Source organism: Coregonus lavaretus, assembly GCF_964263955.1.
Source record: "Coregonus lavaretus genome assembly, chromosome: 27".
NCBI classification, from domain to species: Eukaryota; Metazoa; Chordata; class Actinopteri; order Salmoniformes; family Salmonidae; genus Coregonus; species Coregonus lavaretus.
The window spans coordinates 30,058,483-30,086,294 of record NC_140014.1 but is presented as its reverse complement, the minus strand read 5'-3'; the positions used below and the strand labels follow the sequence as shown (position 1 = coordinate 30,086,294).

The window sequence follows — 27,812 nt, the reverse complement described above, 5'->3', positions numbered from 1 at the left end:
TGTGGAGTGGTTGAAAAACAAGTTTTAATGACTCCAACCTAAGTGTATGTAAACTTCCGACTTACATTTTACATTTACATTTTAGTCATTTAGCAGACACTCTTATCCAGAGCGACTTACAGTTAGTGCATACATTTTCCATACTGGCCCCTGTGGACTTCAACTGTATCACGTGGTTTGTAAAGGCTGAAATATGGTGCGTTGGGATGCTATCAGAAACTTTTTAACATTTGTAACAAGCATGGTAACAAGTATCCGTTGTTACACCCCTGTAATTACAGACTGCAGTTACCACCAGTTACATGTTGTTATTACAGTGTAACTATGAATTATAACAATTCATTACAATACTTGTTACAGTGTAATTACGTAAATACACTGTAATAAGGACCCCTTAAAATGAAGTGTTACCAACATTTTCTAGAAACTTCTGCATAAAGACCGTTCAGATGGAATATCATCAATCTACATTGTTAGATTTGTGGAAATATATCATGCAACCTGCCCTTTTAATGAATCGCTATCCTTCCTTGGTTTCCCCAATAAGTGGATTGGATTTGCCTGTAATTAACTAACTAATTAATTCATTGATTAGATTTATAAAGGGCTTTTCCAGTGCTCAAAGAGGCAACCATTGTGTGCCAGAATGCTCACCACACATCAGCTAATGTTTGGGAGTTGGTCCTGCCTGTGTGCTAGTGTATTAGACAGTGCAGTAGGCCTATACCCCATCTGTAATGCTGGTGTCTGTACTATTAGTACCGTAGTGGTCCATCAGCAGATCAATGCAGCACTGACCCAGGGTTTGATGTTCCTGTTTCTGACCTTGGCTGCTGTTTCAATCAGCAACTTTTTTTCTCCACTCTGATTTGTTCTGACAACAGGTTTTTCCCTTGCATTTTATTTTCTCTCTCTTTCTGTCTGCTCTCTGTTTCTCTCTCTCTCGGTTCTTTCCATCTCTCTCTCTCGGTTCTTTCCATCTCGCTCTCTCTCTCTCGGTTCTTTCCATCTCTCTCTCTCTCTCTCTCTCTCTCTCTCTCTCTCTCTCTCTCTCTCTCTCTCTCTCACACACTCTCTCGCTCGCTCTTTCTTTCTTTCATTCTTTCTTTCTTTCTTCCTTCCCCTCTCTCTTTTTCTGCTCTCTCCATCACGGAGTCTTTCCTGGCCCCTCTCAGTGGGGTTGCAGAACAGTGTAGTGACCTTTTTTATATTTGTTTCATTTCAGCAGCCCTGCTACCTAGTCAGTCTGAATGCATATGTATGCTAGCATGTGGGGACTCACTCAAGAATACTCTCCCATCCCCAGTGTGGAGCCTGTCTGATGCTATTCTGGCTCTGAGGCCTTTGGTGTGACTACTCTGAGTTATGGTGTTCACAGTGTAGAGATAGTGAATGGTGTTCAGACCTGCTATTTTGTGGATCTATCCTGAAGTGTCCTTCCTTAAGTGGTTTTTAGTCTGTGTCCTTAGTTGAAGAGCAGTGATGCAGGCTTGACTCATTTGGCCCATTTTGGGCTCATGGTGTCATCTTAGTTACCAAGCCTCCGGATAGAGCTGTGTTGTTGCTCCAAAATGTCATAACTTTATGTGCTATTTGAATTCAATATTGAAACTAATCTAGTGCCATCGATTCACTCCCCCAAATAGCCACAGGCTTTCCCCCCTGCATTTTCTTTCTTCTGTATCAGCTGTTAGTCTAATCTAGTGCAACTGATTCACATTGGAGCGGCACTTCCCCAAATAGCTCCCTCCCCACTTCCAACACACGCACACACCTTTCCCTTCCCAACCTACATTACCAGCCCACCCACACATCCAGAACACCACGTCTGGAGATGATAGTGTTGATAGGGGTCAGAGTGGGGCATGAGAGAGCTGCCCCACTGTAACTGACCCGGCAACTGATTCCATACAGCATACAGAGAGACACTGATACAATACCCATGAGATTAATGGGGCAACAGCACTACATCCAGGTATCTATCTCTCTCAGTGTATCATGTGCCAGGCAGGCAGCATAAGGTACTTGTGATGACACTGACTACCTGCTGCTGGATGAAATGATCTCATATTTTTGACAGACGGAGAGAGGAGAGTGGGAACACAATGGGGACCTTCTGGTCGGACTGATGGAGAGGGTTAGGAGGGTGAGGAGAGGGGGAGGAGAGGGAGAGGAGGGGAGGAGAGGGTTAAGAGGGAGAGGAGGGAGAGGAGAGGGGGATGCGGAGAAGAGGGTAGCAGCCATGGTTCTTCAATCTTTCCCGTCCTCTCTCCTCTTATCTCTTTCATCTAGTTCTATTATTATCTGATGTTATCTTGGTTGTGTTTTCTTATCTCTCTGATTATCGCTCTGGTTTTGGAAGTACAATATTGTGGTTTCTGAATTAAAACGTTTGGCTGATTTGCATATGTGTAGGCCTATACAGTGTAATAGTCTATTGTTGATGCAGAATGTGAACACTAGACCAGTATGTTGACTGTGCTGTGTGTTGCAAGAGGTGGCTCCAATGCTCCAGCCTCTGTTTGTGTGTTTCAGGCCCTCAGTGCAGGGATGCAGAACCGCAGTCCAAAGCCAGGTTCAGTGGCCCAGGAGCAGGAGCTGGGATACTTCCTGGAGACTGGACTTCAGAGGGCACATGTCATCCACTTCAAAAACGGGTGAGAGAGAGTGAGAGCGTGTGTGTGGAATAATCCTACACTGACATCCAGGCTGGTAATGAATTCATCCCTAACCCACTGTGTGTGTTGCTACTCCCTGTCACCCTACCCTCTCTCCACTGTCACTCTTCCCTCTCTCCACTGTCACTCTTCCCTCTCTCCACTGTCACTCTTCCCTCTCTCCACTGTCACTCTTCCCTCTCTCCACTGTCACTCTTTCCTCTCTCCACTGTCAGAGGAAGGCCCTCAAAATTGTCAAAGTCTCCAGCCACCCTAGTCATAGACTGTTCTCTCTGCTACTGCACGGCAAGCGGTACCGGAGTGCCAAGTCTAGGTCCAAAAGACTTCTCAACAGCTTCTACCCCCAAGCCATAAGACTCCTGAACAGCTAATCATGGCTACCCGGACTATTTGCACTGCCCCCCCCCCCCCCCCCACCCCATCTTTTTACGCTGCTGCTACTCTGTTAATTATTTATGCATAGTCACTTTAACTCTACCCACATGTACATATTACTTCAAATACCTCAACTAGCCGGTGCACCCGCACATTGACTCTGCACCGGTTGTATTCGGCGCATGTGGCCAATAAAATGTGATTTGATTTGACTGTCACTCTTCCCTCTCTCCACTGTCACTCTTCTCCCTCTCCACTTTCACTCTTCTCCCTCTCCACTGTCACTCTTCCCTCTCGTCACTGTCACTCTTCTCCCTCTCCACTGTCACTCTTCTCCCTCTCCACTGTCACTCTTCTCCCTCTCCACTGTCACTCTTCCCTCTCTCCACTGTCACTCTTCCCTCTCTCCACTGTCACTATTTCTTCCAATCCAAGGGTCCGTTTGTCTCAGAACACATAGTAGGTATTCCTCCACTCCTCTCTGCCCTAGAATAGCACTGTGTTTGGCTTACAATCCCCCCCAGAGAGAACAATGCCCTTGTATTACCATAGAGACTCAGGTTGACTTGCAGCTCAAAGCTAAGATGCCAAGCCCAGACCTGCCAACCTGCATGCATTTTGCGTACCATCCACACAATTTGAGGTCAAAGTACGCTGGTACAAAAAACGACCATAAAATACACAAAAATAGGCTTGTAGTTGGCACATTGTGGTTTTTGACTCAACCGTCTGAAGTTCAAGCTGAGCCAATCAGAGTACTAGAGTGAGGAGGAAATATCTCTAGATCTCTGCCCTCCAGCAGGATGGCAGCTCTCTACTTTGTCCATTGATACCACTGATGTGTGAGGAAAAAGGGAAAATGGAGAATGAAATGTTTGCCAAATACATTTTCCATAATTGTATGTGTTAATAAAGCACATAACCACTATGATTACGACAAAGGTAGTTAGCTACAGCGTTTAGTCAACTAAGCGAGAACACTTTATTGCCCGCACATGCTTTGATCTCCGCAACGGTAGTAGGCGTGAGCGCATTGATGAGCAAGGAAACGTGCGGTGTTGTGGTAGTTCAGTGTGCGTCGCTGCGTGGATGGAAACAGACATGGCAGAGAGAGCTGTTCCGCTAATGCCTTCCTTCACAGAAAGTTATGTTAGACTGTTAAAGATTAGTATGTTCATTAATCAGTTCTTGATATGTCCTCTTCACTTAGCTGTATGTTAACAGTAGGCTGCTAATGATGTGATAATAATCAGTTGTACATTTAAATGTATTTCTAGTTAGCTACTGAAGAACAGCCAATTACCAAGTACTCATAACATTAACAGTCAATAGTTACCATTCCTACCATTCCTACTGAGGCAGTCTTCTGCCAACATCATTATTAGGCTAAAAAAGGTGCATTTTCCTATGATTTGAGCAGTGTGGATGTCACACGTGTGCTGTCAGTGGTACTCTACTTCAAGGTTGGCTGGTCTACAAGCCTCAAGCCTGCCAGTGGAAAAGTGATTGGACTCAGCAGGCCCAATGGCTTCTAATGTCCATAGCTGCTGTGCTTTGATCTAGTTAGCCATAGTTTGTTACCTGCCGGCTAGCTCCCCTGTAGGTTAGAGCAGTAGCGTGTGTGAGTAGCTAGTTATAGGTGTTGATATGGAAGTAATGCTCTGTAAGCTCCTGGTAGGGGTGTGGTTGTAAAGCTCTGTCGGAGTGTGCATGTGATTTTGTGTGTGTGCGTGTGCCAGTGTGTGTGCTGGCTGTGTTTCAATCAGACCTGAAGATGGATCATAGCCTCCTCCCTCTCTTAGCCCCGCCCCCATACTGACATTATGACTATCCCAGCATGCTTAGAGCTCATCTCACAACCACACAATTTGGGTTGCACACCACTGACAGGATTAGGGCTCACAGTAATGTTAACAGACACATGGCTGCTCTACCTATCACAGTACACATCTATGTGACACGCTTAAGAAAAAAAAACTCAACGCTCCTTTTGCCATTGCCCAATGCCCATAAATGCATTATTCATCTCTCATGGAGGTTATACTGAACTTATGGTGTCTTGGTCGATGAGAAAGTGGCTTGATCTAATAAATCCTCCTCAAGCACCCCCTTTGTGCTGTCTGGTTCTCCTGGGGAGACCCATCCATACCACAGTCTGCCTGGGAAACACGGGCTGTGTCCCAAATGACACCCTATTTCCTATATAGTGCACTACTTTTGACAAGGGCCCATAGGGCTCTGGTCTAAAGTAGTGCACTATATTGAATAGGGTGCCATTTGGGACATACCCACTGTTAAAGGGCAAGGTGGATTTTTCATGTGGAAAATGGATGAAAGCACTTAAAATCCAGTGAGGAGATGAAGAGAAGAGGCTGCTGCTGAAGAAAGGAGTTAATAGATGATGCAACACAGTGTCTCTTTAATGTCAACCTGTATATCTTTACCTACACCTATCCTCCCTCCCTCCCTCCACACCTCTCTCTCTCTCTCTCTCTCTCTCTCTCTCTCTCTCTCTCTCTCTCTCTCTCTCTCACTCACTCACTCACTCACTCACTCACTCACTCACTCACTCACTCACTCACTCACTCACTCACTCACTCACTCACTCACTCACTCACTCACTCTCACTAATAACACATAGTAGGACACAAACACACTGGTATAGTGGTGCAGATACATTAATACAAACACACACTATATACAAATCACACACAGTTCCCACAGCATTTCCAGTGGGAAGGTGTTTTTTCTATCCTCGAGAATGCCAACGCTAAAAAGGAAACGTCTTCAGTAAATAGCCAGCTGCATACATGGCTAATGTGTAAGCTGTGAGTAGCGGTAATTATCTATCGCTAAGGGTGTCTGCTAAACTCATGAATAATGCAGCAGTATGCCTGCCTGTGAATCTCGTGCTGCTCTCTCTGCTCATAGATATTTAAAGTTGAGCGTCGAGATCTAAACAAAATCTGCCAGGATTTTTTATTATAATTATTTTCCCCCTTTGTAAAGTGGTCAATCATGGTTGCAGTGTATTAGGAGGAGGCCTTTGGTACTGAGCATGAAATGGATCTTACAAAACAAAAACAAGCAGGACCAAGGCAATTCTTCATAATATGGCTTTAATATAATGCCTTTATTGAAGTGGCTTGTTAAATAGAACAGATTTTTTTTTAACTCTGATGTTAGTCTGCATCTTGGCCTTGGTCAGTGAGTGACTGGTTTCCTACAGAGGAAAAGGCTTGGTTGGTTGGATAAGAGTCTGTCTAGCGTACACACTAACTAACTGGATGGATGCAAAGGATATGTCCCAAATAGTACCCTATTCCCTTTATAGTGCACTACTTTAGACCAAAGGCCTATGGGCCCTGGTCAAAAGTAGTGCACTACATAGGGAATATGTTGCCATTTGGGACGAATACATGGTCTGTGCTTCCTCTCGCTGTTAGGCATCTGCAAAACCAGGTCACTTCTCATTAGCAAATCAAGTCTTAGAATGCTGCCTGCTGCAGTCTTGCATTTACTGTAGCCCTGCCAACACACACACACACACACACACACACACAGATATTCCTTCCTGCCTATGTCCTTACTGTCAGTGCTGTATCGGTTTGAGCTGATTTATGAGAATGAGGCCTAACAGCAAATACGTATTAAGCCTTTGATGAAACCCTCCTTTGCAAACACATATGCACCACAACGTTATACACACACAGACAGACACACACAGACGGACACAGAGAGAGGATCGACAAAAACCAAAGCTAGCTTAGCGCGTTGTTGTGTGAGCGGAGGTCAAGCTGTCAGTTAGGTCTACAGAGATGTGACATGGCAGTCACTAAGGTGAGGTTGGTGACCAAGAACCCGATGGTCACTCTGACAGAGCTTCAGAGGGGCTCTGTGGAGATGGGAGAACCTTCTAAAAGGACAACCATCTCTGCAGCACAACACAAATCAGGCCTTTATGGTAGAGTGGTCAGACGGAAGCCACTCCTCAGTAAAAGGCACATGACAGCCCGCTTTGAGTTGGCTCAAAAGACACCTAAAGGACTCTCAGACCATGAGAAACAAGATTCTCTGGTCTGATGAAACCAAGATTGAACTCTTTGGCCTGAATGCCAAGCGTCACGTCTGGAGGAAACCTGGCACCATCCCTACGGTGAAGCATGGTGGTAGCAGCATCATGCTGTGGGGATGTTTTTCAGCGGCAGGGACTGGGAGACTAGTCAGGATCGAGGCAAAGATGAACGGAGCAAAGTACAGAGAGATCCTTGATGAAAACCTGCTCCAGAGCGCTCATGTCCTCAGACTTGGGTGAAGGTTCACCTTCCAACAGGACAACGACCCTAAGCACACAGCCAAGACAACACAGAAGTGGCTTCGGGACAAGTCTCTGAATGTCCTTGAGTGGCCCAGCCAGAGCCCGGACTTGAACCCGATCGAACATCTCTGGAGAGACCTAAAAATAGCTGTGCAGCGACACTCCCCATCCAACCTGACAGCTTGAGAGGATCTGCAGAGAAGAATCAAATAAAATAAAATGTTATTTGCCACATGCGCCGAATACAACAGGTGTAAACATTACAGTGAAATGCTTACTTACAAGCCCTTAACCAACAATGCAGATTTTATAATAAAATAAAAAAAGAATAAAAAAATTAAGTGTTGAGTAAAAAATAGATAAGTTAAAAATATAAGCAAATAACTAAAGAGCAACAGTAAAATAAAAGAACAGTAGGGAGGCTATATACAGGGGGCACCGGTACAGAGTCAATGTGCGGGGGCACCGGCTAGTCGAGGTAATATGTACATGTGGGTAGAGTTAAAGTGACTATGCATAAATAATAAACAGAGTAGCAGCAGCGTAAAAGAGGGGGATGGGATGGGGTGGAGGGGCAGTGCAAATAGTCTGGGTAGCCATGATTAGCTGTTCAGGAGTCTTATGGCTTGGGGGTAGAAGCTGTTAAGAAGCCATTTGAACCTAGACTTGGCACTCCGGTACCACTTTCCGTGTGGTAGCAGAGAGAACAGTCTATGACTAGGGTGGCTGGAGTCTTTGACAATTTTTAGGGCCTTCATCTGACACCGCCTGGTATAGAGGTCCTGGATGGCAGGAAGCTTGGCCCCAGTGATGTCCTGGCCCTACGCACTACCCTCTGTAGTGCATTGTGGTCGGAGGCCGAGCAGTTGCCATACCAGGCGGTGATGCAACCAGTCAGGATGCTCTCGATGGTGCAGCTGTAGAACCTTTTGAGGATCTGAGGACACATGCCAAATATTTTCAGTCTCCTGAGGGGGAATAAGCTTTGTCGTGCCCTCTTCACGACTGTCTTGGTGTGTTTGGACCATGATAGTTTGTTGGTGATGTGGACACCAAGGAACTTGAAGCTCTCAACCTGTTCCGCTATAGCCCCGTCGATGAGAATGGGGGCGTGCTCAGTCCTCTTTTTCTTCCTGTAGTCCACAACGGGAATGGGAGAAACTCCCTAAATACAGGTGTGCCAAGCTTGTAGCGTCATACCCAAGAAGACTCAAGGCTGTAATCGTTGCCAAAGGTGCTTCAACAATGTACTAAGTAAAGGATCTGAATACTTATGTAAATGTAAAAAAAAAAAATTATGTGCAGAAATTTCTAAAAACCTGTTTTTGCTTTGTCATTATGGGGTATTGTGTGTAGATTGATGAGGCGGGAAAAAACAATTTAATTCATTTTAGAATTGTAACGTAACAAAGTGGAAAAAGTCAAGGGGTCTGAATACTTTCCGAATGCACTGTATATAATGTGTATCCACTATCCACCACTATATATAATATGTCCACTATCCACCACTATATATAATGTGTCCACTATCCATCACTATATATAATATGTATCCACTATCCACCACTATATATAATATGTATCCACTATCCACCACTATATATAATATTTATCCACTATCCTCCACTATATATAATATGTATCCACTATCCTCCGCTATATATAATATTTATCCACTATCCACCACTATATATAATATGTCCACTATCCACCACTATATATGTGTATCCACCACTATATATATAATATGTCCACTATCCACCACTATATATAATATGTATCCACCACTATATATAATGTGTCCACTATCCTCCACTATATATAATATGTATCCACTATCCACCACTATATACTCTGCTCAAAAAAATAAAGGGAACACTTAAACAACACAATGTAACTCCAAGTCAATCACACTTCTGTGAAATCAAACTGTCCACTTAGGAAGCAACACTGATTGACAATACATTTCACATGCTGTTGTGCAAATGGAATAGACAACAGGTGGAAATTATAGGCAATTAGCAAGACACCCCCAATAAAGGACTGGTTTTGCAGGTGGTGACCACAGACCACTTCTCAGTTCCTATGCTTCCTGGCTGATGTTTTGGTCATTTTTTAATGCTGGCGGTGCTTTCACTCTAGTGGTAGCATGAGATGGAGTATACAACCCACACAAGTGGCTCAGGTAGTGCAGCTCATCCAGGATGGCACATCAATGCGAGCTGTGGCGAGAAGGTTTGCTGTGTCTGTCAGCGTAGTGTCCAGAGCATGGAGGCGCTATCAGGAGACAGGCCAGTACATCAGGAGATGTGGAGGAGGCCGTAGGAGGGCAACAACCCAGCAGCAGGACTGCTACCTCCGCCTTTGTGCAAGGAGGAGCAGGAGGAGCACTGCCAGAGACCTGCAAAATGACCTCCAGCAGGCCACAATTGTGCATGTGTCTGCTCAAACGGTCAGAAACAGACTCCATGAGGGTGGTATGAGGGCCCGACGTCCACAGGTGGGGGTTGTGCTTACAGCCCAACACCGTGCAGGACGTTTGGCATTTGCCAGAGAACACCAAGATTGGCAAATTCGCCACTGGCGCCCTGTGCTCTTCACAGATGAAAGCAGGTTCACACTGAGCACATGTGACAGACGTGACAGAGTCTGGAGACGCCGTGGAGAACGTTCTGCTGCCTGCAACATCCTCCAGCATGACCGGTTTGGCGGTGGGTCAGTCATGGTGTGGGGTGGCATTTCTTTGGGGGGCCGCACAGCCCTCCATGTGCTCGCCAGAGGTAGCCTGACTGCCATTAGGTACCGAGATGAGATCCTCAGACCCCTTGTGAGACCATATGCTGGTGCGGTTGGCCCTGGGTTCCTCCTAATGCAAGACGATGCTAGACCTCATGTGGCTGGAGTGTGTCAGCAGTTCCTGCAAGAGGAAGGCATTGATGCTATGGACTGGCCCGCCCATTCCCCAGACCTGAATCCAATTGAGCACATCTGGGACATGTCTCGCTCCATCCACCAACGCCACGTTGCACCACAGATTGTCCAGGAGTTGGTGGATGCTTTAGTCCAGGTCTGGGAGGAGATCCCTCAGGAGACCATCCGCCACCTCATCAGGAGCATGCCCAGGCATTGTAGGGAGGTCATACAGGCACGTGGAGGCCACACACACTACTGAGCCTCATTTTGACTTGTTTTAAGGACATTACATCAAAGTTGGATCAGCCTGTAGTGTGGTTATCCACTTTAATTTTGAGGGTGACTCCAAATCCAGACCTCCATGGGTTGATAAATTTGATTTCCATTGATAATTTTTGTGTGATTTTGTTGTCAGCACATTTAACTATGTAAAGAAAAAAGTATTTAATAAGATTATTTCATTCATTCAGATCTAGGAGCGCTCCGTGATAGGCATACATACTTTTATTAGTGTACACACAACGAACCAAAACAATAAACGATACGTGAAGTCCTAGGTTAAATACACAAACCTTCCGGAACAAGATCCCACAATAAACATGTGCCAACAGGCTGCATAAGTATGGTCCACAATCAGAGACAACGAGCTACAGCTGTCTCTGATTGGGAACCACCCTGGCCAACATAGAAATACACGAACTAGAACGAAAAACATAGAAAACTAAACAAGGAAAATCCACACCCTGGCTCAACATTTAATAGTCCCCAGAGCCAGGGCGTGACATAGGATGTGTTATTTTAGTGTTCCCTTTATTTTTTTGAGCAGTGTATAATATGTCCACTATCCTCCGCTATATATAATACGTATCCACTATCCTCCACTATATATAATATGTATCCACTATCCACCACTATATATAATATGTATCCACTATCCTCCGCTATATATAATATTTATCCACTATCCACCACTATATATAATGTGTATCCACTATCCTCCGCTATATATAATACGTATCCACTATCCTCCACTATATATAATATGTCCACTATCCACCACTATATATAATATTTATCCACTATCCACCACTATATATAATATTTATCCACTATCCACCACTATATATAATATGTATCCACTATCCACCACTATATATAATATGTATCCACTATCCTCCGCTATATATAATACGTATCCACTATCCTCCTCTATATATAATATGTCCACTATCCTCCACTATATATAATATGTATCCACTATCCACCACTATATATAATATGTATCCACTATCCACCACTATATATAATATGTATCCACTATCCTCCGCTATATATAATACGTATCCACTATCCTCCACTATATATAATATGTCCACTATCCTCCACTATATACAATATGTATCCACTATCCACCACTATATATAATATTTATCCACTATCCACCACTATATATAATTTTTATCCACTATTCACCACTATATATAATACGTATCTACTATCCACTACTATATATAATATGTATCCACTATCCACCACTATATATAATATGTCCACTATCCTCCACTATATATAATATGTATCCACTATCCACCACTATATATAATATGTATCCACTATCCTCCGCTATATATAATACGTATCCACTATCCTCCACTATATATAATATTTATCCACTATCCTCCACTATATATAATATTTATCCACTATCCACCACTATATATAATATTTATCCACTATCCACCACTATATATAATTTTTATCCACTATCCACCACTATATATACCGGTAATATGTATCCACTATCCACCACTATATATAATATGTATCCACTATCCACCACTATATATAATATGTATCCACTATCCACCACTATATACAATATGTATCCACTATCCACCACTATATATAATATGTATCCACTATCCACCACTATATATAATACGTATCCACTATCCATCACTATATATAATATGTATCCACCACTATATATAATATGTATCCACCACTATATATAATATGTACACTATCCACCACTATATATAATATGTATCCACCACTATATATAATATGTATCCACTATCCTCCACTATATATAATATGTATCCACTATCCTCCACTATATATAATATGTATCCACTATCCTCCGCTATATATAATATTTATCCACCACTATATATAATATGTATCCACCACTATATATAATATGTACACTATCCACCACTATATATAATATGTATCCACCACTATATATAATATGTATCCACTATCCTCCACTATATATAATATGTATCCACCACTATATATAATATGTATCCACTATCCTCCACTATATATAATATGTATCCACTATCCTCCACTATATATAATATGTGGCCTCAGATGTCCAGTACTTTACACCATACTTTAGAGACAGATGATGACAAAATAATATTTGTTGTTGCCACAGTAACCTGACCCGGGGAGTGGGCCGCTTCCGGGAGATCCTCCGAGCTGTAGAGACCAGGACCACACAGAACCTACAAATGGTGGGTTCTAGTGTGTGTGGGTGTGTGTGTATGCGTGTATTCGTGCCTGCCTGCCTGCCTGCGTGTGTGTGAGTGTGTGCTTGCCCGCACGTGCACACCTGCACTGTAACACAGTGATTGTGTGTTCTGTGTCCCTTTGTAGACCATAGCCAGACAGCTAGCAGAGATCCTGCTGAGGGGGATGTGTGAGCAGAGCTACTGGTCTTCTCTGGAGGACCCTCCTAGCCAGTCCCCCCTGGACGACCCCCTACTACGCCAGGGAGCCCCCTACACCAAGGACTACGCCCTCAGCCGTAGGCCACGCGTCTACTCCGGAGAGAAGTACAGTCTCTCTCTCTCTCTCTCTCTCTCTCTCTCTCTCTCTCTCTCTCTCTCTCTCTCTCTCTCTCTCTCTCTCTCTCTCTCTCTCTCTCTCTCTCTCTCTCTCTCTCTCTCTCTCTCTCTCTCTCTCTCTCTCTCTCTCTCTCTCTCTCTCTCTCTCTCTCTCTCTCTCTCTCTCTCTCTGAAAATACTAGTATCTGCCTGTGTACAGACCTGAGGTGTGTGTATCTACATTGGCACAGTCTGACACTCCTAGGCAGCTTACCTACACATGAGAACCCCAATGGGACTCCACTACGCTGGCTGTTTAATCAAGCTGAGCTGACTGTGGTGGTTTGCAGGCCCTGTCTCTACACTCGTTTCATACTGTAACTATCTCTCCCTCTCTCTCTATTGCCCTCTCTTTCCCTCTTGCCCCCTTCTCTATCTCTCTACCTCTATCTCTCTCTATCTCTCTTTCTCTCTCTCCCCCCTCAATATCTTTGTCTCTCGCTCTCCCTTTCCCTCTCTTTGCCCCTCTCCCTCTCCTCAGTCTGTTTTGTCCACAGGAGAACACAGAGGAGGCTCTGCTCCTGTTGCTGATTAGTGAATCTATGGTAAGAATATCACTCTATTCTTCACTGGCAGGTAGATTCATCTTTCAGGTCGTGCACCTTTTCAACAATAACAGCAACTGAACTCCCATGGTTCTAATGTTGACGAGTTAATAGATTTCTTCTCTCAGCCACACCAACTGTTTCATCCAGTAGAGTTTCACACTCCAAAGCAAGGCATTGAAGTCCATGTTTAGTAGCTCTGACTCTGAACTTCCAGTAATGATTGTCCTAGTTTTTTCTCTTTCTAGTTAAAAGGGTGTTAGATTTCCATTATGTTTGTTTTTTCCTTTTTAATGTTTAAAAAAAATCAGGGCCCCCAATCATCCTGTTTTCTGCCCAGTCAAACACAACACTCCTCTTTCCACTCACCACACACACACTGCAATGTTCCCACACCTACTCAGCTAACACTCTCCCACTGAACTAACCACACACACACACACTCACTCACTCACTCACACACACACACACACACACACACACACACACACACAAGCTCCTCTTTCTACTCTTCTCCGTCTGTGTTTGTGTGCGCGTGTGCGTGATATGACGATGATGAGTGTGTGTTCTCCCTGCAGGCCAACAGAGATGCGGTGCTGAGCAGGATCCCAGAGCATAACAGCGACCGCATCATCAGCCTGCAGAGTGCCTCTGTGGTCTACGACTTGCTGAGCATCGCCCTGGGGCGACGGGGACAGTATGAGATGCTCTCTGAGGTAAGGACGTACACATACTGGATGTACACACACACACACACACAGAACCTTAGCCCACACCTACACACACCTATCCCCTAACCGCCCAATCAGTAACCGTGGGAACACCCGAGAAGGCCCACGGAGACCAATCATGGCCTATAGTTGCCCCGGTAACCGAAGCTGCCACTCTCCGTCTCTGTAGCCAGTAGCCGGGAGCCTTCCTGCAGTCCGGTCGATGGCTGAATGGATCTGATCTCATTGATCTGGAGATCTTAAGTTCATCCCTCCATCCCCCAGCACTGCTCACTCTCTCTTACTGAACAAGAGATAAAGCACAAAGTCTCAGTCACTGCAGAGACTCCAAGACACTGCTACTGTTACTGCAGTCATCAGAAACACTAGTCCAAAATACTTAAAAAAATACCTTGTCTTTCTCCTTGAGAGAGAGAAATGTGTTGATCCTGGTTTTGATAGCAGAAAAAGCTAATGGTTTGGGCTTGTGAATACAACAAGCAGCCTGGGGGAGTCTTGTGTGCCAGGGCTCTGTAAACTATGGTCTTGAATTATCAACATTTGGCATTGTGTTGTCTGTCTCACTTAAAAGTTTTATATCACGAAATGTCCATCTGAAATATTTTGGACATTAGAGCAATATTGAGGGAATCCTATTTGAGTCAGAAAATGATATTTATATGATAGGTAAGATATACAAAACCTTGGAGAGAGCCTATCCAACTGACAACCTCTTAGAAAATAATATAAACAATTGGAACCAAGACTTAAAAATAACTGATATTGGCACAATATGGAGAGAGTGTTGGAACATAACTAACGAAATTACAGTTAACAAAAATGTACGCTTAATCCAGTATAAACTAATGTATAGAATTTATTACACGAGAAAAAATTCACAAATTCTACAGCACAACGGCAGAGTCATGTCTTAAGTGTAAAATAAGCAATGACTCTGTAATCCATGCCTTCTGGGAGTGCTATATAGTCCAAAAGTTATGGGCGGAGTTAGAAAGTTGGCTGTCAGAAATGTTACAATGTAAATGTACTTTTTATCCATCTATCTGCATATTTCAAGACATGTCATATGAAGGTGCGTGAGATACCCAATGGGTTGGGCCATATTTTCTCGTCAATAATTTTGAAAAAACTGGAAATCCAATTAATCTCCATCGTTAAGACAGTAGAAGAATCAAATGCATTATTATTTCAATATTGAAAAGGTGTGGGCGACAGAGAAAAACAGAATAGCGCAATTTGAGGCCATATGGCATAGAGTCTTGCAAGCACTGGAAATAGATGAGGTGGGAACATGTGGGCAGGTGTGATGTCGTTGATGTTTGTGTGCGTCTGTCTGTTGTCTTTTGTCTGTATATGTTTTATATTGAAAGACACTGAGGAAGGTGAACATGAGGATGCACATGGGGATGTACATGAGATGAAAAGTGGGAGAGGTAGTGGAATAGTAGTGGAATGGTAGTGTGGTGCTGATTTAAGATATACAGTGCATTCAGAAAGTATTCAGACCCCTTGACTTTTTCCACATTTTGTTACGTTACAGCCTCATTCTAAAATGGATTAAATTGATTTTTTCCTCCTCAATCTACACACAATACCCCATAATGACAAAGCAAAAATAGGTTTTTAGAACATTTCGCTAATTTATTAAAAACGGAAATATCACATTTACATAAGTATTCAGACCCTTTACTCAGTACTTTGTTGAAGCACCTTTGGCAGCGATTACAGCCTTGAGTCGTCTTGGGTATGACGCTACAAGCTTGGCACACCTGCATTTGGGGAGTTTCTCCCATTCGTCTCTGCAGATCCTCTCAAGTTCTGTCAGGTAGGATGGGGAGCGTCGCTGCACAGCTATATTCAGGTCTCTCCAGAGATGCTCGATCGGGTTCAAATCCGGGCTCTGGCTGGGCCACTCGAGGACATTGAGACTTATCCCAAAGCCACTCCTGCGCTGTCTTGGCTGTGTGCTTAGGGTCATTGTCCTGTTTGAAGGTGAACCTTTGCCTCAGTCTGAGGTCCTGAGCGCTCTGGAGCAGGTTTTCATCAAGGATCTCTCTGTACTTTGCTTCGTTCATCTTTCCCTCAATCCTGACTAGTCTCCCAGTCCCTGCCGCTGAAAAACATCCCCACAGCATGATGCTGCCACCACCATGCTTCACCGTAGGGATTTACATTTACATTTACATTTTAGTCATTTAGCAGACGCTCTTATCCAGAGCGACTTACAGTTAAGTGAGTGCATACATTATTATTATTATTTTTCATACTGGCCCCCCGTGGGAATCGAACACACAACCCTGGCGTTGCAAACGCCATGCTCCACCAACTGAGCTACATCCCTGCCGGCCATTCCCTCCCCTACCCTGGACGACGCTGGGCCAATTGTGCGCCGCCCCATGGGTCTCTCGGTCGCGGCCGGCTACGACAGAGCCTGGATTCTAGTGGCACAGCTAGCACTGCGATGCAGTGCCTTAGACCACTGCGCCACTTGGGCGAACTGACCCTTCGAGGCCAGAGAGTCAAGCCACAAAGTGGCCTGCAGGTCATTCCATGCGCTAGAGTCACAATAACTAAAGGCAATCTTCCCGGACTCTGAGGAGTCCCGAGAAACCTCTAGAACAGGGGCCTCCAACAGGTAGATCCCCAGCCTCCCAACAGGTAGATCCCCAGCCTCCCAACAGGTAGATCCCCAGCCTCCCAACAGGTAGATCCCCAGCCTCCCAACAGGTAGATCCCCAGCTTCCAGTAGCTCGCAGCCCACCTATGAGTAGCTCCCCAAGCAATTCTGACTGTCATCAACATAAAGCTCCCGGCTACAATCCAACCAAAGCCACATCCCAACCCTGGTTACCCACTATTGGTTTAAACAGCCAAACCTAACACAATATCTGCCAATTAATTTCAATATTGCCCTTGTCTGTCTGTGTGGCGCGCGTTTGTCTATCACTCCGTATGTCGCCAGTTAGCGACGTTAGATAACCGTCTTGTGGGTAGACAGAAAGACTTTCCCCCCAAAAAAAACCTTCTCAATTAAATGTTAACTGCAAAGTGGGCTTTCCTGACAGAAAGATATGATTATTTGTATCAATTTGGTGGCCATTGTTTTGCAAACCCTGCCATGGCGTGTGCTGCAGCATTAGGCCTAACAGGAACATAGCTAGACTGACACATTCCGCTCTTCCTAAATGCAAATTTAAAGGGCAATTACACAACAAAAACATTTTTTCCAGACCTCAACATTGGTCTTCTGATGCTATTTAAGCATTGACATGGACTCAGAACATCAATTTTTACGCTGTTTCTCTAGGAATAATTGTAATGTAGAGAGTTAAAAACTGAAAGGACAAAAAAATTCCAGGAAAAATAAAAACAGAGAAAACAGAATTCGGGAAAGTAAGAAATATGATTTTATGGGGTTGTCCTTAGAGTTGTTTATTAACCATTATTTTACTAATCAATGACATTCATTGAGATTCATTGATCTATTAACTACAGAGGAATAAAGAAAACCAGCAGTGCTGTGTGTGGCCATCGAGGACTGTGTGTGGCCAGTGCTGTGTGTGGCCATCCTCCAGATGTGAAGCTTGGCATCCAGGCCAAAGAGTTCAATCTTGGTTTCATCAGACCAGAGAATCATGTTTTTCATGGTATGAGAGTCCTTTAGGTGCCTTTTGGCAAACTCCAAGTGGGCTGTCATGTGCCTTTTACTGAGGAGTGTCTTCCGTCTGACCACTCTACCATAAAGGCCTGATTGTTGGAGTGCTGCAGAGATGGTTGTCCTTCTGGAAGGTTCTCCCATCTCCACAGAGCAACTCTGGAGCTCTGTCAGAGTGACCATCGGGTTCTTAGTCACCTCCCTGACCAAGGCCCTTCTCCCCCGATTGCTCAGTTTGGCGGGCGGCCAGCTTCCATTTAAGAATGATGAAAGCCACTGTGTTCTTGGGCACCTTCAATGCTGCAGAAATGTTGTGGTACCTTTCCCCAGATCTGTGCCTCAACACAATCCTGTCTCGGAGCTCTATAGACAATTCCTTCGACCTCATGGCTTGGTTTTGGCTCTGACATGCACTGTCAACTGTGGGACCTTATATAGACAGGTGTGTGCCTTTCCAAATCATGTCCAATCAATTGAATTTACCACAGGTGGACTCCAATGAAGTTGTAGAAACATCTCAAGGATGATCAATGGAAACAGGATGCACCTGAGCTCAATTTCGAGTGCCATAGCAAAGGGTCTGAATACTTATGTAAATAAGGTATTTCTGTTTATTTAATTTTAATACATTTGCACAAATTTCTAAAAACCTGTTTTCGCTTTGTCATTATGGGGTATTGTGTAGATTGATGAGGAAACATTTTTATTTAATCAATTTTAGGATAAGGCTGTAACATAACAAAATGTGGAAAAAGTCAAGGGGTCTGAATCCTTTCCGAATGCACTATTGAATGCTAAAGAATGCTGCTCTTACATACAGTCATCTGCCTGTACTGAAACACACTTGGCGCATGATACAGGCCCTCCTCCTCCCTTGCGTGTCTTCTTTTTGCCTCAGGCTATCCTCGGTGTGTCTGTGTGTTGTGTGTCTGTGTGTGTGTGTGTGTGAGTTTTGTGTGTGTATTATTACACTACTTTTAATCTGCCTTTGATTGTTCAATGAAAATGTCCCCAGTAAACTCTGTGTCTGTGATTAGTCCTAATACCCCACCGACTGCCTGGAAACCCTCTCAGTTAAGTTCCCTGCTCCACTCCTGCAGACATGGCCTTCTGCAGCAATAGCTTACTACCGCCACAGCCTCCTGCAGCCACAACCTACTGCAGCCACAGCCCCATGCAGCCACAGCCTCCTGCTGCCACAACCTGCCACAGCTCCTTCAGCCACAGCCTGCCACAGCCTCCTGCAGCCACAGCCTACTGCAGCCACAGCCTCCTGCTGCCACAACCTGCCACAGCTCATGCAGCCACAGCCTCCTGCTGCCACAACCTGCCACAGCTCATGCAGCCACAGTCTCCTGCTGCCACAACCTGCCACAGCTCCTGCAGCCACAGCCTCCTTCAGCCACTGCCTCCTGCAGCCACCGCTTCCTGCAGCCACCGCCTCCTGTAGCCACTGCCTCCTGCAGCCACCGCCTCCTGCAGTTACAGCCTCCTGCAGACACGCGCACACACACACACACACACTCTGTTATCTCCACAATGTGAATAGAGAAGCATGTCCATGAAAGAAAGGCTCTTTATTTCAATGGATTCTTGCAGCTATTAGTTTATGGACCAACCTATTAGACGAAAGGACTTCACTTGGGAGGTGTTGGCAGGAAGTGGCGGAGCGTTGGAATTGGTTCTCGGCTGGAGCTGTGAGCCACTGATTTGGATCTGCTGGCTCCTGAGGGTTGATCTAAATATGGCTCCCCGTCTGTCACTTGGCCTTGTTCTTCGAGATGATGGAGTTTTCAACGTGTTGAGGAAGGAAGGATTGCATTGCTCCTTCTTAGCATATTCTGGTGTCTTGCTCTGCTGTCTGCTCTGCTCACAACTAAGAACTCTCAGCTCTTCCATTGTGATTTAAATAAAGCATCCGTTTATTTTACCAAACAGGAAATTGTGGTTTTTAAATTAGGTATTCCCCTATTTAAATGTACATCTAAATGTGATGTCAAGTGAATCATATTGACCTCTGATGTTTGTCTTGCATCTGCAGTGTCTAGAGAGGGCCATGAAGTTTGCCTTTGAGGAGTTCCATCTCTGGTACCAGCTAGCCCTGTCACTGATGGCTGCTGGGAAGGTAAGTCTGACACCTTGACATCACTACTAGTGGTGCGCGGGTCAGCCATTTGTTCACCCGTACCCGCCCGCAATTGCTAATGTCCCATCTGCAACCGCCCGACTATATGTGATAAAGCGAAAATCTGAGGCACGCACTCGACCCTAACCTGCTAATATAGAAAATGCGCTGTAGGCTACAGTCAGAGACAGCTGAACTATTTTTTGACGGGGTGCAGGATTATTTTTGACCTGATTTAGATACAGTATATTTCTGCTTATAATTTCAGACATTTTAGTAGGCTATTTGTTAGTCAACTTGTCTATAATTAGCTACATGCAGCTTCTCTTCTGTCATTATATTTACATTTACATTTTAGTCATTTAGCAGACGCTCTTATCCAGAGCGACTTACAGGAGCAATTAGGGTTAAGTGCCTTGCTCAAGGGCACATTTACGTCATTTAGCAGACGCTCTTATCCAGAGCGACTTACAAATTGGTGCATTCACCCTATAGCCAGTGGGAAAACCACTTTACACTTTTTTATTCTTTAAGGAATATCCCAGGTATTCCTTAAAGAGGTGGGGTTTCAAATGTCTCTGGAAGGTGGTGAGTGACTCCGCTGTCCTGGCGTCGTGAGGGAGCTTGTTCCACCATTGGGGTGCCAGAGCAGCGAACAGTTTTGACTGGGCTGAGCGGGAACTATGTTTCCGCAGAGGAAGGGGAGCCAGCAGGCCAGAGGTGGATGAACGCAATGCCCTCGTTTGGGTGTAGGGACTGATCAGAGCCCGAAGGTACGGAGGTGCCGTTCCCCTCACTGCTCCATAGGCAAGCACCATGGTCTTGTAACGGATGCGAGCTTCAACTGGAAGCCAGTGGAGTGTGCGGAGGAGGGGGGTGACGTGAGAGAACTTGGGAAGGTTGAACACCAGACGGGCTGCGGCATTCTGGATGAGTTGTAGGGGTTTAATGGCACAGGAAGGGAGGCCAGCCAACAGCGAGTTGCAGTAATCCAGACGGGAGATGACAAGTGCCTGGATTAGGACCTGTGCCGCTTCCTGTGTAAGGCAGGGTCGTACTCTCCGAATGTTGTAGAGCATGAACCTGCAGGATCGGGTCACCGCCTTGATGTTAGCGGAGAACGACAGGGTGTTGTCCAGGGTCACGCCAAGGCTCTTCGCACTCTGGGAGGAGGACACAATGGAGTTGTCAACCGTGATGGCGAGATCATGGAACGGGCAGTCCTTCCCCGGGAGGAAGAGCAGCTCCGTCTTGCCAGGGTTCAGCTTGAGGTGGTGATCCGTCATCCATACTGATATGTCTGCCAGACATGCAGAGATGCGATTCGCCACCTGGTTATCAGAAGGGGGAAAGGAGAAGATTAGTTGTGTATCGTCAGCGTAGCAATGATAGGAGAGGCCATGTGAGGATATGACAGAGCCAAGTGACTTGGTGTATAGGGAGAATAGGAGAGGGCCTAGAACTGAGCCCTGGGGGACACCAGTGGTGAGAGCACGTGGTGCGGAGACAGCTTCTCGCCACGCCACTTGGTAGGAGCGACCGGTCAGGTAGGACGCAATCCAGGTGTGAGCCGTGCCGGAGATGCCCAGCTCGGAGAGGGTGGAGAGGAGGATCTGATGGTTCACAGTATCAAAGGCAGCAGACAGGTCTAGAAGGACAAGAGCAGAGGAGAGAGAGTTAGCTTTAGCAGTGCGGAGAGCCTCCGTGACAGAGAAGAGCAGTCTCAGTTGAATGACCAGTCCTGAAACCTGACTGGTTTGGATCAAGAAGGTCATTCTGAGAGAGATAGCAAGAGAGTTGGCTAAAGACGGCACGCTCAATAGTTTTGGAAAGAAAAGAAAGAAGGGATACTGGTCTGTAGTTGTTGACATCAGTGGGATCGAGTGTTGGTTTTTTGAGAAGGGGTGCAACTCTCGCTCTCTTGAAGACGGAAGGGACATGGCCAGCGGTCAAGGATGAGTTGATCAGCAAGGTGAGGTAGAGGAGAAGGTCACCGGAGATGGTCTGGAGAAGAGAGGAGGGGATGGGGTCAAGCGGGCAGGTTGTTGGGCGGCCTGTAGTCACAAGTCGCAGGATTTTATCTGGAGAGAGAGGGGAGAAAGAAGTCAAAGCATAGGGTAGGGCAGTGTGAGTAGGACCAGCAGTGTCATTAGACTTAACAAACGAGGATCGGATGTCGTCAACCTTCTTTTCAAAGTGGTTGACGAAGTCATCCACAGAGAGAGAGGAGGGGGGGGAGGATTCAGCAGGGAGGAAAATGTGGCAAAGAGCTTCCTAGGGTTAGAGGCAGATGCTTGGAATTTAGAGTGGTAGAAAGTGGCCTTAGCAGCAGAAACAGATGAGGAAAATGTAGAGAGGAGGGAGTGAAAAGATGCCAGGTCGGCAGGGAGTTTAGTTTTCTTCCATTTCCGCTCCTCTGCCCGGAGCTCTGTTCTGTGAGCTCGCAATGAGTCATCAAGCCACGGAGCTGGAGGGGAGGACCGAGCCGGCCGGGAGGATAGGGGACACAGAGAGTCAAAGGATGCAGAAAGGGAGGAGAGGAGGGTTGAGGAGGCAGAATCAGGAGATTGGAGGGAGAAGGATTGAGCAGAGGGAAGAGATGATAGGATGGAAGAGGAGAGAGTAGTGGGAGAGAGAGAGCGAAGGTTGCGGCGGCGCATTACCATCTGTGTAGGGGCAGAGTGAGTAGTGTTGGAGGAGAGCGAGAGAGAAAAGGAAACAAAGTAGTGGTCGGAGACATGGAGGGGAGTTGCAGTGAGATTAGTAGAAGAGCAGCATCTAGTAAAGATGAGGTCAAGCGTATTGCCTGCCTTGTGAGTAGGGGGGGACGGTGAGAGGGTGAGGTCAAAAGAGGAGAGGAGTGGAAAGAAGGAGGCAGAGAGAAATGAGTCAAATGTGGACGTAGGGAGGTTGAAATCCCCCAAAACTGTGAGGGGTGAGCCATCCTCAGGAAAGGAACTTATCAAGGCGTCAAGCTCATTGATGAACTCTCCAAGGGAACCTGGAGGGCGATAGATGACAAGGAAATTAAGCTTAAATGGGCTAGTGACTGTGACAGCATGGAATTCAAATGAGGAGATAGACAGATGGGTTAGGGGAAAAATTGAGAATGTCCACTTGGGAGAGATGAGGATTCCTGTGCCACCACCCCTCTGACCAGATGCTCTCGGGGTATGCGAGAACACATGGTCAGACGAGGAGAGAGCAGTAGGAGTAGCAGTGTTTTCAGTGGTAATCCATGTTTCCGTCAGCGCCAGGAAGTCGAGGGACTGGAGGTTAGCATAGGCTGGGATGAAGTCAGCTTTGTTGGCAGCAGAACGGCAGTTCCAGAGGCTGCCTGAGACCTTGAACTCCAGGTGTGGGGTGCGTGCAGGGACCACCAGGTTAGAGAGGCAGCAGCCACGCGGTGTGAGGCGTTTGTGTAGCCTGTGCAGAGAGGAGAGAACAGGGATAGGCAGAGGCATAGTTGACAGGCTGTAGCAAATGGCTACAATAATGCAGAGGAGATCGGAATGAAATGAACTAAACATCTGGGAGAGGAGAGAGCAGGGCCTCCCTCACCAAAACTTCCACCTCAGAAACTATAATTGTTTCACTGAACCACCCGAACAAAAACTCTCCCAACTTCCACCTTTAGAAATCAGAATTGTTGTGAACCACAGCGGTTCAATGTTTCAAGGAATAGACTCAACCCACTTTATTCAGCTAGCTAACTATGACACCATAGCTAACTAGCATGCTAGCATCCAATAACACACAGTTTAGCACCAACACTTGGTCACAACAAACCACCAATAGTGTGTTAACACACTAAACAGATAATTCGTGTCCGTGTCTAGTTCCTTTCATAACGCAGCAATAATTAAACGTTGGCTAGCTAGCACAAATAAATTGTATTTAGCTGCCACAGTACAGCACACAATGGCTACTGTGTTGACTCTGTTCGAAAAACGGCTAGCTAGCTAGCTTCGTGCTACACCCGGCACCGCCGAAAACAATGCTAACCTACAATAACTACCCACAACAGCCCACGATGCCTAACTATGACACCATAGCTAACTAGCATGCTAGCATCCAATAACACACAGTTTAGCACCAATACTTGGTTACAACAAACTACCAATAGTGTGTTAACACACTAAACAGATAATTCGTGTCCGTGTCTAGTTCCTTTCATAACGCAGCAATAATTAAACGTTGGCTAGCTAGCACAAGTATATTGTATTTAGCTACTACAGTACAGTTAGCTGGTCGTGTTGGCTAGCTAGCAATGGCTACTGTGTTGACTTTGTTTGAAAAACGGCTAGCTAGCTAGCTTCGTGCTACACCCGGCACCGCCGAAAACAATGCTAACCTACAATAACTACCCACAACAGCCCACGATGCCTAACTATGACGCCATAGCTAACTAGCATGCTAGCATCCAATAACACACAGTTTAGCACCAATACTTGGTTACAACAAACTACCAATAGTGTGTTAACACACTAAACAGATAATTCGTGTCCGTGTCTAGTTCCTTTCATAACGCAGCAAAAATTAAACGTTGGCTAGCTAGCACAAATATATTGTATTTAGCTACTGCAGTACAGTTAGCTGGTCGTGTTGGCTAGCTAGCAATGGCTACTGTGTTGACTTTGTTTGAAAAAACGGCTAGCTAGCTAGCTTCGTGCTGCGGGCCTATCTACAATACCTAACTACAATCTAAATACATAATTAAGCCTTACTCGACAAAGCCCAAGCTATGTATAACGCCAAACTTACCCGACGCCAGCTAACATTTGTCTTCTGCAATCAGTAGGTGTAGTTAAGTACAGTAGCTACTAACTACCTAACGTTGATGGCTCAGATAATGAGGTTAGAAAAACGGCTGAATGGTAGGTAGCTAGCTGGCTTAATTACAGGTACTCTTAAGCGTGAAATAACATTGGAAACAACTCTCCACCGTTGCTAAACGTTACCAGTAGCTACCCGCTAGCTAGCTAGCCTCGTGCTTCGCCGGGCTCCGCCGTAAACAATACTTACCTACAATAATTACCTACGGAAACCCACAATAACTGCCTAAATAACTACCTAAATAAACTACCTACAATACCTAACTACAACTACCTACCTACGATCTAAATACATGGTTTAAGCTTTACTCAACACCATATAAGAAGCCAAGCTTACCTCCTGCTAGAGAAAACACAACCTCTCCCGACCCAAATGATACAAATCCCTATACCTTACATAGTGCACTCATTTTACACATTATATGTTGCCATAGAAGACTAAATAAACCCTGGCTCACCAGAATTATGTAATAGATCGATTGAATTAATCCAGTCATCTAGTTGACATCGGTAAAGTTTTCTCTGTCATCTTTGATTATTTTGCGGAGCAAAGACATTTAGGGACCAGGGAGAAAAAGCAATAACTCTACAACAAAAAAACGGTAAAGATGTTCTGTGTAAAATGTCCAAATGACATCAGTCTGACTGGTTGTAAGGAAATAGAAAGCTGTGAAAACGACCCAACATGTTTCTGATAAGATTTCAGTTTGGCTTGGATGCATATTTTATTTGGAAATGCTATCAGCTTTTAAGATGCTGATAAAGATAGCACCTCTACAGATGGTATCTAACTGTGCATTCATATACTCTCAAGATGCTCAAGATTTCTCCACTCCTGTTCCCGAGTCAAAATTGTGCCTACATTTGGTGTATCATTTTACTGCAAGACATTTTTAATTCTGTAGGAGTTCATATTAAGGCTATGTGAGATGTTATAGAGCTACAGTGTCCAGATTACAGTTTCCATTTAACCCATCTGAACAGTAGGCTACAGTTTTCTTGAAGTGCCATAAGCCTATTTAAAGTCCCTGTATTGTGACTGTCGAATTTGTATAGCACCTCACAATCATCACACACTGCTATCATCCTCATTTGCCTCTTCACCAAATCTTTATCAAACATTACTTTTCTGGTCCTCCCTTCTCTTTAGTTTCAACTCTCCATTTCACAACCTTTCTCTTATTGAATTAAACTCTGACATTGTCCTTTTTGCCTCTGTGGATCGACGTAACTTTTTCTGCCCGTTCCCAAAAGCAGTTGGTGATTGGCATGTAGGCTATTTGGCACGAGTACAGTTAGGTCCTAAAGTTTAGGCTTATGCACTAATGCCAGATAGCCTAAAATAATGAAAGGAAAACCTCAATGTAGCCTATACAGTGAGGGGAAAAAAGTATTTGATCCCCTGCTGATTTTGTACGTTTGCCCACTGACAAAGAAATGATCAGTCTATAATTTTAATGGTAGGTTTATTTGAACAGTGAGAGATAGAATAACAACAAAAAAATCCAGAAAAACAAATGTCAAAAATGTTAGAAATTGATTTGCATTTTAATGAGGGAAATAAGTATTTGACCCCCTCTCAATCAGAAAGATTTCTGGCTCCCAGGTGTCTTTTATACAGGTAACGAGCTGAGATTAGGAGCACACTCTTAAAGGGAGTGCTCCTAATCTCAGCTTGTTACCTGTATAAAAGACACCTGTCCACAGAAGCAATCAATCAATCAGATTCCAAACTCTCCACCATGGCCAAGACCAAAGAGCTCTCCAGGGATGTCAGGGACAAGAATGGGCTACAAGACCATCGCCAAGCAGCTTGGTGAGAAGGTGACAACAGTTGGTGTGATTATTCGCAAATGGAAGAAACACAAAATAACTGTCAATCTCCGTTGGCCTGGGGCTCCATGCAAGATCTCACCTCGTGGAGTTGCAATGATCATGAGAATGGTGAGGAATCAGCCCAGAACTACACGGGAGGATCTTGTCAATGATCTCAAGGCAGCTGGGACCATAGTCACCAAGAAAACAATTGGTAACACACTACGCCGTGAAGGACTGAAATCCTGCAGCGCCCACAAGGTCCCCCTGCTCAAGAAAGCACATATACAGGCCCGTCTGAAGTATGCCAATGAACATCTGAATGATTCAGAGGAGAACTGGGTGAAGGTTTTGTGGTCAGATGAGACCAAAATGGAGCTCTTTGGCATCAACTCAACTCGCCGTGTTTGGAGGAGGAGGAATGCTGCCTATGACCCCAAGAACACCATCCCCACCGTCAAACATGGAGGTGGAAACAAACATGGAGGTGGAAACATTATGCTTTGGGGGTGTTTTTCTGCTAAGGGGACAGGACAACTTCACCGCATCAAAGGGACGATGGACGGGGCCATGTACCGTCAAATCTTGGGTGAGAACCTCCTTCCCTCAGCCAGAGCATTGAAAATGGGTCGTGGATGGGTATTCCAGCATGACAATGACCCAAAACACACGGCCAAGGCAACAAAGGAGTGGCTCAAGAAGAAGCACATTAAGGTCCTGGAGTGGCCTAGCCAGTCTCCAGACCTTAATCCCATAGAAAATCTGTGGAGGGAGCTGAAGGTTCGAGTTGCCAAACGTCAGGCTCGAAACCTTAATGCCTTGGAGAAGATCTGCAGAGGAGTGGGACAAAATCCCTCCTGAGATGTGTGCAAACCTGGTGGCCAACTCCCAGAGTGCGAAGAGCCTTGGCGTGACCCTGGACAAC

General features: G+C 45.2%; 1 protein-coding gene across 1 annotated transcript in view; it reads left to right on the top strand.

The window, feature by feature from the left end:
- The window catches only part of LOC311102887 (tetratricopeptide repeat protein 7B-like), a 91,512-nt gene that overhangs the window by 14,802 nt on the left and 48,898 nt on the right, over window positions 1-27,812 (top strand). The window contains exons 5-10 of the mRNA XM_084144345.1: window positions 2,536-2,657; window positions 12,731-12,809; window positions 12,952-13,130; window positions 13,663-13,726; window positions 14,305-14,442; window positions 20,154-20,237. Coding sequence (XP_084000471.1) covers window positions 2,536-2,657; window positions 12,731-12,809; window positions 12,952-13,130; window positions 13,663-13,726; window positions 14,305-14,442; window positions 20,154-20,237 — 666 coding nt within the window. The remainder of the gene's footprint in view (window positions 1-2,535; window positions 2,658-12,730; window positions 12,810-12,951; window positions 13,131-13,662; window positions 13,727-14,304; window positions 14,443-20,153; window positions 20,238-27,812) is intronic.